The sequence below is a fragment of the Crinia signifera genome, chromosome 6, assembly GCF_055691185.1.
Source record: "Crinia signifera chromosome 6, ASM5569118v1, whole genome shotgun sequence".
Lineage (NCBI taxonomy): Eukaryota > Metazoa > Chordata > Amphibia > Anura > Myobatrachidae > Crinia > Crinia signifera.
In genome coordinates this window covers 117,785,238-117,805,430 of record NC_139222.1, presented here as the reverse complement: position 1 = coordinate 117,805,430, position 20,193 = coordinate 117,785,238, and the positions used below count along the sequence as shown (strand labels likewise).

At 43.3% G+C, this 20,193-nt stretch overlaps 1 protein-coding gene across 1 annotated transcript in view; it reads left to right on the top strand.

Annotated features, from left to right (window-relative positions):
• The window catches only part of ITGB3 (integrin subunit beta 3), a 70,566-nt gene that overhangs the window by 36,188 nt on the left and 14,185 nt on the right, over positions 1-20,193 (top strand). Inside the window, exons 10-13 of the mRNA XM_083146928.1 lie at positions 4,244-4,673; positions 12,918-13,140; positions 13,285-13,385; positions 14,373-14,492. Of these exons, the coding sequence (XP_083003054.1) occupies positions 4,244-4,673; positions 12,918-13,140; positions 13,285-13,385; positions 14,373-14,492 (874 nt within the window). The remainder of the gene's footprint in view (positions 1-4,243; positions 4,674-12,917; positions 13,141-13,284; positions 13,386-14,372; positions 14,493-20,193) is intronic.

Below are 20,193 nucleotides of genomic sequence, written 5' to 3'. Positions count from 1 at the left end.
GGTTTTGTCCATTTGAGAAGGAATTTGGCTTTGCGAGTGAGCCAGAATAAGAGCCTCTATGTAATTATGGAAGCTGCAGCATGGCCAATACTAGCAGGGGATTTTTGCAATCTGTTTACAGGCAATTTCTGTTTAAACAGGATACGGTCATATTGTCTACAGCATTTAGGTCTACAAGCATTAGGTCTACACCACTAGGTCGACCTGCATTTAGGTAGACATGCATTTAGGTCAACATGACTGAAGGTCGACATGACTTAGGTCGACAGGGTCATTAGATCGACAGGGTCATTAGGTCAACTTTTATAAGGTCGACAGGGTCATTAGGTCGACATGGGGAAGGTCGACAGGCAAAAGGTTGACATGGGGTAATTTGACTGTTTTATGAGTCGACATGTGCCGACAGGCGGTATTTCATGCCCTACCATCCACTAGGGCGTGGTGGGAGAATAAAATAGTCTGCCGAGCGTAGTGAGGCACCGTGCCCGAAGCATTGCGAGCGTAGCGAGCCATGCGAGGGGACGCGGTGCTATGGTGACTGTGTCGACGCTTAAATAAAAAACATGTCGACTTTTTCACTGTTGACCTAATGACCCTGTCGACCTTATACCTGTCGACCTAATGACCCTGTTGACCTAACACATGTCGACCTAATGACCTTGTCGTCCTAATGACCCTGTCGACCTAATGACCCTGTTGACCTAACCCATGTCGACCTTCAGTCAGGTCGACCTAAATGCAATTCGACCTAATGGTGTAGACCTAATGCTTGTAGACCTAAATGCAGTCTGGGCCAAATTTATAAATAAACGGAATGAAGCTGAATCACCCCCATTGTGCCTGAATCAGAGTTGATCACAAATCCAGAACCTTTTAAATGGGCAAAATCTTCTGCACTGCAGGTGAGGCAGAGAGATTTAGATTTGGGTGAGTTATTTTGTTTTTGTGCAGGGTAAATACTGGTTGCGTTATTTTTACACTGCAAGTTAGATTTCAGCATGAACACACCCCACCCAAATCTTACTCTCTCTGCACAGAAACAGCACCATGTGGCACTGCAGCCCCACCTACAGGGCAACATGGTTTTGCCCATTTGAGAAAAATTTTGCTTTTGCAATCAACTCTGAATCATGTCCACTCTTTTACACTTAAGTGGGAAAAAAAATAGAATTTATTTCCCAAGGCGGAATTATTTCTTGTATCTGGTAGATGTGAAGAAAGGGCCTGATTCTGGTTCAAACGCAGCGCTGCGAACTCCGCAGCACTGCGAACTCCGCAGCACTGCGAACTCTGCAGCGCTGTGTGTGATTTAAACGTCTCCCCCCACACGGCTGCGAATGGATGTTTTACATAAACATACGTTTGCAGCCTATGGGGTGAGGACCACAACATTCGATGATCACCGACCATCAAATGATGTGGAACGAGCATGCAAAACTAAGACACTTTAAGGTGTCTTAGCTTTGTGTGCGCCCAGTACGAGGACAGGGCAGGCATCTAACATCCGGTGATATCAGCTGCTTGCCCCTGGCAGCCACGTCACTGTCTCAATTCCATGGGAATGCCCAGCATTTTCATGGGAACACCCATGAAACTCTGGTCGTTCCAATGGGTGCAACCATTACAGCACAATGTCGACCTTTACAAAAGGTTTACATGCATATGGTCAACATGAGTTTATGACATCTGAGCATGTGTAGTGCGTACCCCTTCTCCCCTTCTCAGCACACTTAACCATTCCCTAGCGGAGTCCACATGAATGGCGAAGTATATAAGAAACTGGAAATAAATAAGTATGAAAAAGACCAAAAAATGAAGAAGAAAAAAATAGCAAAAACTCATATCAGCCTTTTCATGTTTCCACCTTGTGCATGTGGACTTATTGACTGTCGATGTGACATTGTCAACCTATCATCCAGATCCCTACTGTCGTATTGCATTTGCTCATTCTCTGTATGTCATTATGTAGTTGTTTCCACATGACTCTACTATATGCGTGCATACATGTGTTACATATTAACCACATCCTGCTGGCCACATGCCCTCGACATCTTTGTTTAGAAAATGTTTCTATGTGTAAAATGTGATTTCACTTGAGAGTTAATAAGAGTCAAATGTCCTGTCTGTGACTGAAGGATTTGGACTCCTGTCTCAATTGTAGCTGCCACTTCGTGCACAGAAAATCTGCTTCCATATATATGAGTACATATGAGTATTACTAGTAGATATATATATATATATATATATATATATATATATATATATATATATATACACACAATACAAAATTCCCAGAATTTGCGCTAATATTATTAGATATTATGGACTACGGTCGCTTATAACACTTGGCCTACTACTAGTTAGGCTTTTCTCACAAACACCACCCCTATATTCTTATACTCCTATAGATATGGACAAGATTCTTAAATATAAAACATTTATTAAAAATTGTAAACATATAAACAAAAATGTATGCACTTTTCTTGCCAGAATCTTTTTCGTACAGTTGGTGTATACATAAGCCCGACGCGTTTCGTCTCCACACGAGACTTCATCAGGGGTGTATGATACAAATCTTTGCCAATCTTTGCTGTTGTTTGTGCGGACCCGTACTGTTGTCCTACTGTGAGCTTTTTATTTAGCATATTTATTTCTCACTGGTAGTAATTTCACTGTGGTGTTAGGAATTCCAAATCACAGTGTTAAATGGGTAATCCTTACCACTTGTGATAGTATCATAGAATATCCACTTAATTAAGTTCTGAGATTGAGCATAGCCTATGCTCCAGCATACATGTGAAGGTCCAAATGATGTAATAGCAATTAGCCCTTACAAAGGGTGATCAGCCTCAAATATTTAGTAGGGTACATTTGCTCCTCAAAGATGGGACATAATATGCAATCCAAATGTCTCAAAGGCAGAGGCTGCTCTGTTTGATAGATGTGCACACCTCTGTGTCCAAAATGCAAGTATATATATATATAGTAGAGGTGAAGCAGGATGGATACTAATTACCTGAGTGATCTTCTAAGGGGGGACATGGTGCATCTGACTGTGCCATCTGTACATCTGCAAGGAAGAGGGTACATTAGGGTGGGGGAAGTGTGCACTCAAGAGGACGCCCCTCCCTATAGGTGCTGGCTGCTGTGGGGGGGGGCGTCCTCTTTCCGGCAGCTCACATTCACCCTCCAAATTCACTTCCAGCAGTACCCAGACAGGGAGAGGGAGGACCATAGAAAATGCCTGCAGGGCTCATTGCCCATTTGACCATTTCCATAAAGTTACCGAAATGTAGTTCGTATTTAGTGCAGGATCTCAATCTATAGATCGCACAAGCTGTGTATGTCATTTGTATGTTTCTACACATTTAGAGGGTCTACTTCTATATAGTCATAAGAGATCAGTCTACAAGGAGGGATTAAATCAGGGGTGGGGAACCTTTTTTGTGCCAAGGGCCATTTGTATGGGGAAAAAATCCTTCGGGGGCCATATGTAAAAATTTCTCTTACAAATTGTCCTGCTGCAGCCGTCCCGTGCTCTGGCGGCTGCCGCTGAATAAGACTTCCCTGTCAGTCTCCGGCTGCTGTTGATTAAGAGGAATCTCATGAGAACTTCCGAACTCCACTGTACTTGACTCCTGGCAAAGCCACTAGGCTGGTGGGAGGGCCACTCAGACCGGCTACAGGGGCCACATACGGCCCCCGGGCCTGAGGTTCCCCACCCCTGGATTAAATGAAAAGAAAGTACCAATCAGTCAGCTACTGTCATTACAGGCTGTGTTAGAGATTATAGCAGTTGAGTACATTGTACTTAATCTCTTTCTAAACTTTGATACATCTCCCCCATAAATTCTTTAAACATGATAATAATTACATTACATTTTTATGGCAAATAAATACTTCCTTTTAAAGAATGCCCGTCACATACACAATAGAGGCAGCCATTTTGTATATGGAGCCAATATGCAGCCTTTTTAGGTCACAAAACAAATGGTGGCATCACTACTTTTTGGTAAATTGGTATACGGGATACTTTAGATTATATTTATTTTATAGTGAATATACCATTCATTTTGGTATCATTGGTGTAAAAGCAATCTGCAAACATGCAGATTATACTATGACCATATTATCTGTATTGTGCAATATGACTGTAATAACACGTACCTGGTTGTTTGCTATTGTTTTGTGCAATTTTTTCATTTAATTAGAATACTATTAAATGGGTCTGTCTGTCTCACAGGTGAGTTTCTCAATTGAAGCTAAAGCACGAGGCTGTCCCAAGGAGAGGGTGAAGACATTCACAATCAAACCTATGGGATTTAAGGACACTCTAACTGTAACTGTTCACTTCAAGTGCAGCTGCAGTTGTCAGGAGTACGAGGAGCCTGACAGCGATAAATGTAATATGGGGAATGGAACCTTCAGCTGTGGGATCTGTCAGTGTCAAACTGGATGGCTGGGACCCCACTGTGAGTGTTCAGATGAAAAATACGATCCTACCCAACAAGACCGCTGTAGTCAGAAGGAGAAGAGCACCATCTGTTCCGATAGAGGAGAGTGCATCTGTGGCCAGTGTGTGTGTTACACCAGTGACGTTGGAAAGGTGTGGGGTAAATACTGTGAATGTGATGACTTCACCTGCCTACGGTTTAAGGGCGAGATATGCTCAGGTAAGAAATACATGTTTACACAAGAACCTATTAGTGAATAACAGAACATTTTTTGTGGGAGGTTGAGATGAAGCCTGGTTACACATCTGCTCATTTGAGAGGCACAGTCCCTGAACTGGGACGCGGTGCCTCACCTAGGGTTACCACGGGCAGTATGTATGTAGACTCTGGACAGAGATAATCCCCTTTCAGGTTGCTCCACTTCCTATCCAGAGCTCTTCTCCTGCCTGCCTCCAGGGCCCTCCACCTCTTCTGCACCTAGCCCCGACCCCTACAATGTGTGACTGGTTACTCTGTTCTGGCCCCTCCTGTGGGACCAGCCCTGGACCCGTCTCACCTCCTACTTCATATGGTCTTTACTCCTCCTCAGACCCTTCTTCCCTTCTCTCTACTCACCTTGCACCCAAACCCCCAATACCATCAGCTGAAAATGTACCTTCTAAGAGGGAAGAGCCAAATTACTCCAAATGCACATCCTCAGACAGTGTGGGAGCTACAGTATAAGTGGATCCTCCAGATCCCTCCCTAATAACAGCCACTCTGCACACACTGGTCTAATAACTGCACATGCACAGTAAGTCAACAGCATAAAGTAAAGCGATTGCTGACCTGATCACTTTACCTTATACATCGCAGGGGTGGGCTCCTACCACGTGACCCTGAAAGGAATACACTGGGGTGAAATATATATATATATATATGTGTATATATATATATATATATTATATATATTTTGAAAGAAGACCGCACTCGCATCGACAAGGAATCCAACTGCTGGGGTGTCATCCAGAATTAGTTAAAGTCCAAACTATAGAGAAAGTTGGGAAGCACTCACCAGACTTAAATTGCATTAAAAAGCTGCTGTGTCTTTAATGGTAATGATATATCTAATAAGTAAAGATGGAATTGTACTCAACGGTTCCATCATCTCGGGACCATCATCAGGAGAAAAGTTCTATTGGCAGCAGACACAAAGATACCACAGCACAAACCAGGCTAGTAGGTATTGCTGCCTGGTTGTGCCTCCCTACTAAGAGGCACATCAGGTCACCTTGAAAAAGATCTTGCAAAAGATCAAACACCTGTTCCGACAATATTTTCCATCAGTATTGCACTAGGATCCTTGTTTATGTTTTACCTTTACCTATACAATCGACGAACCCCCAGGAGGAATTAGATTGGTCCTACTACCTACCAGGGGAGTTTTTTTTTTTTTTAAAGTGTATGGCTTGCGTTATTGTGCAATAAGTAGTTCCACCATTAACATTGAACATTAGTACATAACATAAATACATTTGTCTGGCACCCAATTAGAGATAAATGGCATATATGTGGGAATTCTGTTACAAAACTGTAATTCGTACCACCTACATTTTCCTAATTATTGTGTCAGGTATTTTTTGTCTGTGGTCTGGGAATGTTCGCCTTCACTGTTTCCTTTCTTGCAAACTATCCAGTCATCAACAAAGCATTAGTTAGCAGATTAACTGCTGCCCTTGGTTAATTCTTTGCATAATGTTTCAGTGTTTGGAGGAAAGTTGCAAACGTAGGAAGCGTAACTATTCAAAGTATTTGTGGGTGGAGATTGTGTTAACAGATTGTCTAAAAGGGTTATTTTAAATAGTCAGTGGCATCGAGAGGGAAGGGGAGCGGATTGTAATTCCCTGGGGCCAGGTGGGACCCGAGTCTGCTGCCTTCCCACTTCCTGAGGACAGTAGACGGGAGTTATCTGCATATGCTGAAAGTGCTCTGGAAAAGTGGGCATGGCCTCATGTGACTTTACAGGGACAGAAGAGGGTGACAGTGAGAGGCAGTGGATATACCAGGGAATGGGTGATGGGGAGGCAGTGGGTGACACCAGGGAATTTATGACAGGGGGAGGAAGTGAGTGACGTAGAGGATGACAGGGACACTGCACCCTGTTGCAGCAACCATGTTACCTGCATGCATATAAATAACATCTGTCTGCCTGCACCAAGCGGCTGCACATTCCCATAAATGTTTTTGAGCACGTGTAGTAACAAGACATCACTCACCGTTTCCCAGTGGTCCGTGATACCCAGAATGACCTCCTTTGTGTAGAGCGTTGTATTTCAACCACTGTGCCGTGGCACACTAGTGTGCCTTGAGCTGTTCTCAAGTGTGCCTCCAGATCTAGTGATGCCCAAACCAATATACTGTACAGCCACCACGAGTTTAACTGTTATTTACTGGTCTCTTCTTTTCATGTAAAGGGCCAATGTACTTTATTTTTGTTACCTGTGGGGACCAGTGTGATTGTTTTTTATATGGGGGCCAATAGGTTGTATTTTCCTGTGTGGGCCAATGTGTTTTGCCCTGTGGGGATCTCATGGTGTGCCTTGCCAATTTTAAAATCTTATTTAGTGTGCCGCAAGGTAAAAAGGTTGAAAATCACTGGTGTAGAGGGTAATGGCAGCAAAAGCATGGTAAAAAAAAACACCGCAATTTATATGCGCAGCCCCATGGCTGTGCCCGCAGGTTATTAATCAGTTGCGGCCAGTGTTCTCAACGGAGAACACTGCCCCTGACTCCTCGCTCAGCACACAGCATCGCTCAGAACACTCCCTACACACGTTGGTACATGTGTAGGGCCCATAACTTTTTCCTTTACAGGCTGTCCAATTTTTTATTTTTGGGATTTAAATGTATTTAGAAACATTTTCCAGCATTAAATTTGCGGGACAAAAATGAAGTACAGCAATGAATAATCTACTATTGCAGTATAGTATTCTTTTTACTGTGGAATGATATCAGGGAATCCGTTGAGCAAGGTGTGTCTGCAGCAAGCCCATCACACAGATCTCCTGGGTTATGTCAGGAATGTAGAGCTTGTGCTGACCTGCACACCTATAGACACATATTATTGGAGTCTTTTTATTTTGACCTTTTAAAGTGACCTTTGATCATGCATGAAATCAGTTTGCTGTATTTAAAAAAAAAATAACTTTTTTCTTCAGTTGATTATGTTTAAACTTGTAGAAAGGGACTTTTGCTACTTGTTTTTCATCTATCTTGGTACACAATACATGATGTATGTATTTTGCAATGAGACACGGCAACAATAGACCAGGGGCGTGGGCCATGCTGCATCCCTGCTACTGATGTCTGCCATCGGCCCTTCATTGTCAGCAACATAGTGGGTACCCTCTAGACAATATGCCAAATATGTCGGTCTGATCCACCGGGTAGGACCACTTATCGTCTCCTGTGTGTCCAGGCCAGTGCTACAGTCAGTGGCGTAAGTTTGTCCCAGTTGCCTGGAGGCAAAATAAATATTGGTGCCCCCCAAATAGCTCAATCAGTAAGGTGTCTGTCCCCAGTAAGACAGGTCATGAGCTCTAACACAGTGTGTGAGACCAAAAATTATGTTACAAGTGAAGTCAGCCACAGAAGCGATATCAACGGCTTTCAATTAACTGATTCAAACTCACAGGACGGGAGAGGTGCCCCCTTGGGAGCAGGAGCCCGGCAACACATGACTCCATTGCTTCACAGAGTTACACCTCTGGCTACAGTAGTTGTTCTGTTAGAGCTGAGCACTGTAGCCAGATTAGCTGAGGGCCTAAACTGCGTACATCTTTGTTAAATTTGTGTTATCTCAATGTAAATGGTATAAGATGAGAAATTAACAAAATAAGACCATTAGTAGGGGGAACAAATTACTCTAGTTTTATCTTTTAGATTATTAGGGGTAAATTTATTAAGATGGGAGTTTTATTGAAGATGGGATGTTGCCCATAGCAACCAATCAGATTCTACTTACCGTATTTATTTAGCACCTTCTAGAAGATAATGAATAGAATTTGATTTGTTGCTATGGGAAACATCCCATCTTTAGTTGAACTCCCATCTTAAGGTGCCCATACACGTGCCGATATGTGTGCTGTGCGTTTTGTACTTCATTTGTGCCGTGCGATTTTGGCACTTGAAGGGGGATGCGATGCGTTACGATCTACTGTACTGTGTGGGTGCGATGCGATTTTAGCATTTTTTTTTAAGTTTATAGTTAAATAATGTACATCGCATCACATCACATCGCATCGCATGTACTACAAAAGTGATGCGATGCGATGCAATGTAGCACAAAAAGTACTGCCTGCAGATACTTTTTTGTGCTATACAATATTGTACCCGTTGGGGACGCACATCGCATTCCATCACATCCCCGCAGGTACACGTTGCGATTCTATCCAATGCGATGCGTTTTGAACTTTAAAAGTTCAAAACGCATTTGATAATCGCAGCGTGTATGGGCACCTTTAGTAAATGTACTTCTTATTGTTGAATCTGTACATAGGAGCCTCTGGGCAAACAACCTATGCTGCCCTATGCTTCGTTACAACAAAAACATGCTTTACTCAAGTTTCCATAGCCTCAAGAAAAGCAATCTATAGTTGTGCTTTACCAGTAATATTTTTTTTTTTCAAAAGTGGAAACACAAAAATGAGTAGGTGATTAGGTAGGTAGATAGACCTAGCACAATCTTCATGGCGGCACAGTTGTTAGTATTACTACTTCACAGCTGTATACTCATGTATTTAATTACTGACACTATCTGTGTGGGGTTTGTATGTTCTCATGTGCCCCAAGTTCTCCCTCGCAGCGACTGGGCGATTTTGACCTTAGTCAAAGTTGCCCAGCTGCAGCCTGTGTGTACACCCCTCTGGGGCTCTGTAAGCTGCGACTGGGCCTGATTCAGAGATGCACACAAGCGGCTTTGTTTCCACCAAAGTGCAAATGCATTTGCAAACCAAGTAGAGCATCAATAGATGCTGCCTTGGATCATCATCTTGCTCATCACATCCATAGGCTTAGATTTGCCAGGCTGCGTACTCAGTCTGGCTGCTTTCTGGCCTCTTCCCTCTCACACAATGGGGGTGTCACATCCCCATTTCCAGAACCACTGAACTGATACGTCCCTTCATCCGCTCCCTTCATTGACATGCTGCAGCTTGGGGAATCTGCAAGTGGACTCACAGATGGAGGGCTGCACATGCACTGTACACATCCATCCCACTAACCATCGGATTAGTGTACATCTCTGAAACAGGCCCAGTATTCATTGTATCATCGGTGGTCCCATCGATGGTGTTACTTTGTACTCCTGGTTATGTTGATTAATATCTCAGCTGCCCAGCCTGGGTTCCTGAGAAGTGCGCAGTTTATCAGATTCCAGCAGGGACATGCAGTGTGCTAAATGTCTCATGAGGCACTGGCTACTACCAGAGCCAGATTTACACACAATATATGAGCCCTAGTATTCATGCATTATACACAGGTGCAGCATTATATACTCCTGGTGGGACAATCTCCAATTAGCGGACTGTCCCTCTGTACTCAGGACAGTTGGGAGATATGTTTATATAGTCATAACCTCTGCTCACCGCATGCCACTGGATTCCAGTCTAGTTACAGTTGGCAGAGTTTCCTTTAGTTCAGTTACCTGAGTTTTTAGCTGAAGGTTCAAGATTCAGAATTCTGGGGTTCAGGCCTGAAGCTGCGTTCCTTCATTGGATCAGTATACAATTAAAGCGCAAGGGAATCTGCTACGCTATATAAGAAACTGTAAATAAATAAAATAAACACACTGATTCTTCCCTACTCGGTCTTCCTTGGTCTATCAAGCCCCTCAGATTTCACTTCTCTATCAGAAACTCCTGACCATGGCAGATTTCATGTTTATACCATATACACTGTATGGACAAAACTATTTGGTCACACCTGTTAATGACTGATTTCAGGTGTTTCATTCAGACCCATTGCCGCAGGTGTATACAATCAAGCACCTAGCCATGCTGTCTCCATTTGCAAATGTTAGTGATACAACATGGTGTGTTCTGAAGAGCTCCGTGACTTTAAGCTTGGGACTGTGTTAGGATGCCACCTTTGGAATAAGAGGATTTGTGATATTTCATCCCTGCTAGGTATTCCAATGGTCAACTGTAAAATAAAAAAGTGCGCACACACTGTACAATAATCATTAATTATATGTGCTGGCCATTAGCACCCCCTGTCCTCAGTACATGCACTCAAATTTTGACTCTCATCAGGAGATGAGACGACATTGTTCAGTGTGTATACACTATATCATTAGTCCAGGAAGATAGGCAGTTCAAGAGCAGAGTCATTAACAATGTCGTCCGTTAATGATATCGTGTAGTGTAGATGCACCTTAAGAGATATTATTAGAATGTGGAAGCATTAAGGAACAATTAAGGGCATCACGGAGGGTGTAATGGTTAGCATTACTGCCTCACAGCACTGAGGTCATGGGTTCGTTTCCCACCATGGCACTAACTGTGCGGAGCTTGTATGTTCTCCCCGTGTTTGCGTGGGTTTACTCCGGGTACTCCAGTTTCCTCCCACATTCCAAAAATATACTGGTAGGTTAATTGGCTTCCAACAAAAATTAACCCTAGAATGTCTGTGTGTGTACATGTGGTAGGGAATATAGATTGTAAGCTCCACTGGGGCAGGGACTGATGTGAATGTTCAATTATACTCTGTAAAGCGCTACGGAATATGTGTGCGCTATATAAGAAACTTAATAAAATAAATAAATAAACAACAGAAACTCAGCCACATGACCATGTAAACTCACGGAGTGGGGACAACGACTGCTAAGGTCCATGGTGCATAAAGGTTGCCAACGTTGTGCTTATTCCATAGCCAAAGACTTCCAGCATTCCTCAAGCATTAATGTAAGCACAAAAACTATGCAGCAGGAGCTTAATGGAATGGGTTTCCATGGGCGAGCGGCTGCATGCAAGCCTTACATCACCAAGTCCAATGCCAAGCCTCAGATGGAGTGGTGTATAGCACACCAACACTGGACTTTGGAGCAGGGCAGGGCCGGCTCTACCACTAGGCAGCTTTAGGCAGCTGCCTAGGGCGCCAGGATCTGGGGGGGCGCCACCAAGTCTACAAATCAAAAAATCAAGGATGTCTATGAGGTACTTAATGCAGGTGGCGGCTGTGGAACTTCTAAGACCTCACCTCTATACTTTCCCTTGAGTCATACTTCCTACATTGCTCCCCCCTCCTCCTTGTACTCTGTTGTGGGTGGCAAAGGGGAGGGTGTAGAGGACCTCCAGGAAAAGCAGGGTACTTGGCCACCTTCCCGAAGGCGGGGGGGGGGGGGGGGTGTCACGGGGATTGGATGACCACATGATCTAAAAAAAAATTGGGGGGGGGGGGGGGGGGAGTAGGTTGAAGTTTTGCCTAGGGTGCTGAGAAGCCTTGCACCGGCCCTGGAGCAGGGGAGACATGTTCTGTGGAGTGACGACTCATGCTGGTTTGTGGATACTGTTAGTCATGTGCAGGTGATTAATGATTATTCACCATATTTGACATCTGACAAGGGGAAACAATCATTTCAAATAATGTGTCTGTCTTTTCATATGTACTATCCTTCATTTTCATGCATTTGTTTATATTTATCATCTCTGTGTATGCTTTTGCATATTACTTCTGTGGCCTGTTGACATACTCTTGTTTGTTGTTTTGCTCTATGGCTCTGATTGAGACCCAATCGCAGGACTGCAAAAAGCACGTTACAGTTGCCCCACCTGCGGAGCACATGGCTTTGTACATTGTGAGAATATATTTGTCCAGCGATCAAGTCTGAATTATGCCCTAAATTCTAAAGCTGGCCATACACGTATGCAGTTTTTGCCGATTTCACCCGATTCCGATGCATCGGGCCAAGAAATCGGGTGAAAAGTGTGAAATGTTTTAGATCCAATCCGATGCGCATCGATCACTAGTACTGCACTATATATATCAGACTTGGAGCCTTGGTTGGATCACATGCGACATATTGCATGCAAAATGTCCGCATTCGATCCTACCACCCTGGAAGTTGCCGGGCAGCTCAAGAGTATCAGTTGCAGTAGTGTATGGGGGCCTTTACGTCTATCTCGCGGAGATGCTGTAAATAAAGCAATTTTTCTTTAAGAAGGTGTTTACTGCATTGTTGCATAAGTTGTAAATGCAGTCTAAAAATCCCATACAAACTTATTTTGTAATTTCATTAAGGATATTTGTATATCTTCGAGTACACAAATAATTATGAATTAGTCGGCTGCATATCCGGATAGTACTCTTGATCATATACACTGTATGCTGCTTTACATATAGAATTATAATAAGGAACCTCTGTTAGAATGACAAATACACATAAGATCATCTCTTTATTAACCTTTTTTTTTTTTTACCCACCAGGACATGGACAGTGTAACTGTGGAGATTGCATTTGTGATTCTGACTGGACAGGAAATGAGTGCAACTGCACCACGCGCACAGACACATGTATGTCCAGCAGTGGGTTCTTGTGCAGTGGAAGGGGACAGTGTGTCTGTGGGAAATGTGACTGCACCCAGCCTGGTTCATATGGAGACACGTGTGAGAAGTGTCCAACTTGTCCAGATGCTTGTACCTTTAAGAAGTGAGTTACGGGGTTTTTCCTCTATTACGTTCCTGACATGTAGGAAGTGGCTCTTTTTAATTCTTTATTACTCTGTATAAACCTCAGCTCTTCTTTTGTATTTTTGATATACAGTATGACCCTTTATCTCTCATTTTAACACAGGGACTGTGTAGAGTGCAAGAAGTTTGAACGGGGCCCATGGATTGAGCAGTCCTTGTGCAAGAGGATTTGTCGAGATGAAATTGAGTCTGTGAAAGAGCTAGGCAAGTAAAGTATATTTAAAAAAAAAAAAGCAAAAAAAAAAAATTATATCAAGTCCTTTCCATGCCCACCCAAACTATGCCATTGCCTACACACTGATACCAGTTTTCCATAAGGTATGGGTAGTCAGGCTGGTCTGAAATGATGTATGAACTTGGCTAAATTGAGGCGTGGATTGTGACTCTCGGCTATTGTCAGCTGTGGGTTACGATGCGGAATTGATGTGAGGTCTAGGTTTTGACACTTTGCTGCAGTAAGGTATGGGTTGTAATACCGGACTTCAGTAAGGTATGGGTAGCCACACTGGGCAGAAGTGAGGTGTGGCTTGTGACACTGGGATGAAGTGAGGCATGGGTTGTAACGCTGCTGGGATGAAGTGATGTATAGGTTGTGACACTGGGCAGAAGTGAGGTGTGGGTTAAAGTTAGAGATGTGCAGGTTCTGATTTACTCTGATTTCAAAGCAGAATCTTATTGACTATCCCAAATCACATGACAGTTGTTGACAGTTGATAGCCAATAAGATCCTGCTTTGAAATCAGAGTAAATCAGAGCCTGCACATCTCTAGTTAAAGTGTGGTGTGGAATGTGATGCTGGGATAAGTTGAGGAATACATACCTCCCGTATGCAAATGAGGTTGCGGCTTATGCTAATTAGCCGCGACCTCATTTTCATACGAGAATAGACGCTGTGCGCATGCGCACAGCGTCTATTCTACTAGATTGGGGGGTCTCCCAACTGCCACCCCCCGCAGCGGGACAATGCCTGCCGCGGGTGGGACAGGACCCGAAAATCGGGACTGTCCCGCTGTAATCGTGACAGTTGGGAGGTATGGGTATAGACTGGGACACTGGGCTGCAGTAATGCATGTGTTGTCACACTGGCTAAAGTTAGGTGTGGGTTGGGATGTTGGCCTGAAATGAGGTATGGTGTGATGCAAGGGTAAAGATTTAATTTGTGTTGGCACTAATTGTCAATTTCCTCCTCAGGTGATAATGGGAAGAATGCTGTGAATTGCACTTATAAGGATGAGAATGACTGTGTGGTCAGGTTTCAGTACCATGAGGACACCAGTGGGAAGTCTGTGTTATATGTCATTAATGAAGCAGGTAAGAATCGAACAGTGGTCTCACAACTTCTAGTTCCAATGAAACACTGCCATATGATCTTTGATTGTTTTTTTTTTTTACATATTTTAAAAACATGGGCTAAGTTAATGGGCATACACACATTGAGATGTGTGCTAACCTTTTTGTGCTAAGCAATCTAGGGTAGGCAATTTCCCTTGACCTTCCCGGTGTCTAGATCGCCTGTTACATACATTATGATGTATGCTAAGCGATCTGTGCTATCTAACTAGATTTTGCCTGCATGCACACAAGATCTGAGCCGGCGATAGCGACAAGTGGGAACATGCAACGCTATCGCTATGGGGAATACACATAGAACGATTTTTTAAAATTAATTTCTAAACGATCTAGACAGATGTGGATGCCCCTTAAGGGCTGTACCATTTTCTGTGCACATGAGTCACAGTAGGGGCAGGAAACCATGGAGAGATACATGTTCTGGGGAGAGGATTATTTGGAACCACATCAAAAATATCGGGGTAGGATTATTGTGTCTGGGTAGGATGTTATCACTGACCAGCAAGAGGTAACAACATAGCTGCCGACTGCAGCAATTTTATTTATGTTTTTCCACTTTTTTATATTTGTACATTATGTTCATTTTCTGTCTATTGCTAAATATAATAACCTGTGAGGAACATATTTACCAACATTTAATTCAACCCAGATTATTGTAACTGGAACATATTTGGGGAAAAAAGCAAAGATGTGTTACAGAAACAAATGGCTGGGGTAGGAGTTGTGCAATTCGTACTAGTGGTCAGGGAACAGGGGTAAATTACCCCAAATGGGGTAAAAATGAAATTCCTGGGAGTAATAGACGGTCACGAGACTGTCCATTACCCACAGGAATTTAATTTCATTGCATTGCATATAGAATCTATATATAGATTATATATGCATGCCTGGCTGTGTGTGTTACAGTACTGTAGTGTACAAGGACCTGTAGTGTACAAGGACCCGCCTCCAAGTCCGCCCGCTTCTTCAGTAGAGTTGAATATTTGCTGCACCATCTCGGCAGTGCGCAGTTTGTACTGCCGCTGCAGTGCCAGGTTTCTTTGCCTGGTATCAGTCCTGTTGGAGAAAGTGCTCTATATAAATTAAAATTACTTACTTCCAGGCTCCTGTCAGGGTATACCCATCTCTAGTCTAAAGAAAAAGTTTGCACAGACTGTCACCATATCATCTTGAAATACTGACACTAATAGTTGCCTGGATGTCACGTCAGCGTATCTAAATATATTTTGGGGTAAAAGGTAAAAAAGTGCCCTGACTCCTGCATTAGCCCAATAAAATACATGTACCCACAGTGTGGGTGCATCCACTGTGCTATTATTGGAGTTGCCTCAGCTTTGATTGTACTAAAATATATAATGTTTTCATAAAAGGTGGTATTTCCTTTCAGAAAAGCAAAGTGCTAAATTTACATTACATTTTCAGACAGTCAGTCATTCTTACTACAGCCAAAGTATACTGATTAGCAGTAACAGTCTAAAAGTCCACCATGTGGATTTCTCTGGCAATGTTCTGCCCTGAAATAAATATGTCGTTAATAACATGCAACGCCCACGTCAACTTTCAGTAACATGTCCTAGAAACTGGTATGTGCAGGAGAAAAACATTAACTTGACAGGAATTCTTGTAGCCTTCTAACAAGCTGTGATACGTATCACACATTTCCTCTGAAACCACCGAGAATCACAAATATTAACTGATATTAACTCTCTGGTAACTAGCATTGCCTTTAAAGTGAGATTTGGGTGGATTCCAAAGCTTGTGTTTATATATAAACAATGGTTCCATTAGTACTGCATTGGTACACATAAAAATTCTCCTGGCATGATCTCACTTCCTGGTATTCAGATAGTGTGCAGAATCATGTTAGATGTAAAATACTGTAGATGAGAGAATATAATTCATTTACAGATGTGTCCTCACTTATCGATCTTTAAATCGCACCAAATTGGACCATGAAAAATGCGACCAATGGTGCCCACACACGCACCGATCCCGGCGGTGCGATGCTATGCGATGGGGTGCGCACTCCCGCGGCACCTCATCGCACAGTACAAAAAGTATGTGCTGCACATACTTTTTGTACTAGCTTTTTATCGCATAGCATCGCATCGCATGCACATCGCATGCACAAGGCATACGATGCAATGCTATGTGTGCTAGTTAAGCACAGAACGCACGCCGGGATCGATGCGTCTGTGGGCACCTTAAGATGCGCCATCTCATCGCTCAGTATTTTTTGTTTTCTGTACTCACCTGGTTCCCCGGCATCCCCGTTGTCCATCCTGAGAGGCTCAAGAAGGAGAAAAACGGTAGTTCATAAGAGGATTCAAAAAACTATATTAAATATTATATTGTTGTCTTCTTAGAAATGCTTTATGTAATGTTCCAATTTTTGTGTAAAAACATCCCACTCATTTTTCCATTTCCATAAGAGCGCTGCATCTGTCAGATTAAAAATCAAGAATCTCTACCTTTACTGCTTTAAATAAATACATTTTTATTAATATTCTGAACATTAAATACATTCTATATAACCTTGGCTGCAGTTCCTGTAACTCCTGTAGTGCTGCATCTGTCAGACATGTTCAAATGCTGCTACATGAAGGTTTTGCACCACAGACGCATTAAATTACATTTCTTAAAACCCCTGTTTAACCCTTTCACTGCAGCAGTGACTGATATATCAACCATTTCCTGCACGTTGGTCAAGAGGAGGGGGGCCTACCCACATTTAAGGATAGATGTGTGAATCTTTGAAAAGAGTGGAGAAGTAAGCCAATGTAGAAGTTGCCATTGGTAACCAATCATCTGATACCTATAATTTTATAGAATTCTCTTGATAAATGTTACTCAATGCTGAATGGTTACCATGAGCAACTCCCCCACTCTTTCCACTACTTTATATATGTATCCCCTAGTTTACTACAAATCATCATCAGTGTGTACTTGTATCTGCTGTATAACTAGTGGCGCCCTGGAGTGTCCTGTGTCCCGCTGCCACCCCCTCCTTCTCAGTTGTAGACAGTGGAGAGAGACAGAAATGACTGTTGTGTGCTGCATTGTGAAGAGAGACAGACAATCCACATGCCTGCTGCCGTCGCTCCACCAGTCCCCATACTGGTGCCCTCTAAGAAACGCTGGCCATGCCTCCCAGCCTTGGCCACGCCTTGCCTATTACTTTGGAGGTGTATAAAAGATAGACCTCGCAAAGAGCTATATATACATACAATTATTATCAGTCTCCATGAGCAATACATTTGCATAAACATCCATACTGAACTGTCTACCTGAGAAAGTCCCTTCACATTCTTGTTCCGCCTCTCCAGATGCAAAACTTTATACACACAAAACGCATGTGGGATTGTATATAGGGTATAGGCACATATGTGTGGGTTTGCTTTATGAACATGTGCAAAGTGAAATCACACAATATATATATATATATATATATATATATATATATAGACTTCTGTGGGGTAATGACGCGGCACTCCAAACTTGTAAATTTCCAATTTCTTTATTGAGACAAACAGCAACGTTTCAATGCAGGTGCATTTTCATCAGCCTGATGAAAATGCACCTGCATTGAAACGTTGCTGTTTGTCTCAATAAAGAAATTGGAAATTTACAAGTTTGGAGTGCCGCGTCATTACCCCACAGAAGTCTACATTAAAAGGACGAAGGCAACCAACCAGCAGTTTATTTGGAGGTCGTGCCCGGCCAAACATACAAGTTTATATGGTACTCTTTACCTAGAAGGGCGCCCGTCGCGGGCATCGCGGGTACATTTATGTCTGGCCGCGACGCGACCGACGCGATGCCCGCGATTTCCCATTGAAACCCATGTTAAACATGGAAATCGTGTCGGTCGCGTCGCGGCCGGCCATAAATGTACCCGCGATGCCCGCGACGCGATGCTCCCGATTTCCCATAGGAATCAATGTTAAAAGGCGCGATGGACCCGATTTTACTGTTAAATGGCTCAATGGACCCGATTTGGCCATAGAAATCAATGTTAAATGGGCCACAGAGCCCATTAACCCTTAAATGTCCCCCCAAATTTTTAACGCCACCCCACGATCCACGCGAACCCGAAGCGTGGCGAGCGCAGCGAGCGCAGCGAGCCCGCGAGGGGCGGCGGTACGCGTCCTCCGACCTTTTCATGCCCTACTATCCACTAGGGCGTGGAGTGAGAATATAATAGTGTGGCGAGCGCAGCGAGCCCCGCGAGGGGACGCGGATACCTTCACAGGTAGACGCGTCCCCTCGCGGGCTTCACAGGTGTCGGCGTCGCCACGGACACCTGTGAAGCCCGCGAGGGGACGCGTCTACCTGTGAAGGTATCCGCGTCCCCTCGCGGGGCTCGCCACGCTTCGGGCTCGGTGGCTCGCTGCGCTCGCCACACTATTATATTCTCACTCCACGCCCTAGTGGATAGTAGGGCATGAAAAGGTCGGAGGACGCGTACCGCCGCCCCTCGCGGGCTCGCAGCGCTCGCCACGCTTCGGGTTCGCGTGGATCGTGGGGTGGCGTTAAAAATTGGGGGGGACATTTAAGGGTTAATTGTGCTTATTTGGGCTCTGTGGCCCATTTAACATTGATTCCTAGGGCCAAATCGGGTCCATTGAGGCATTTAACAGTCAAATCGCGGTCAATCAGCCTTTTTAACATTGTTTCCTATGGGAAAATCGCGGTCATCGCGGGCATCGCGGCCATCCCGATTTACCCGCGATGACCGCGATTTTTACCCCCGATGACCGCGATTTCAATCGCTGGCGCCCTTCTAGGTAAAGAGTACCGTTTATATATATATATATATATATATATATATATATATATATATATATATATATATATATATATATATATATATAGTCAGTGAAAAGGTAGTGCTCGGACCGGCTTAGACCCTCAACTAATAAAAGTCATCCACTGTTCACTTTTCTTTTGTGTATCCTGTTTAAATGACATTATTTGCTAAAGGTTTACATTTCTTACTCAAACTGGCAGCTCCCAGTTCCTGACTGACATTCTATCCCAGTAGATATTTTAAAGTAATGTCCCTGACAGTGCCCCCAGTTCATTCTTCTGCAGAGTACAACATTTACACATAATATAACCTAATGACATCATTTAGTAGGACAAAGGACTTTGATCTCTTTGTGCATGTGTCTGTAGATACAAATAGTATATCATCCCTTGACTCCATGGGCTACTTATAAGACAGTGGGGGAAATTTACTAAAGGAAATTTGTAAAAAAATAGGTGTAAAAATAGGTGTATTTGTATCCAGAAATACACTTATTTTTGACATTTACTATCCCAAAAATACGGCAATTCGTAGTAGTATTGATGTGCTATCAATACGAATAGCCATATTTTCGGGATGGTAAATGTCAAAAATAAGTGTATTTCTGGATACAAATACACCTATTTTTTACAAATTTCCTTTAGTAAATTTTCCCCAGTATGTCTAGGAATGACACACAGATATATATGATAATCAAGCTTTCTGTCTTCAGAATTGCTCTCTGTTGTACCATCAGATCCTCTTTACCTTCAATTTTAAATGATGAGAGTCGCTGCGGCTGTGGTAATTATGAAAAATGCTCTAGGAGGCACCTTTAAGCAAATAGATGCACACTGCCAGGTTCCGTGATCT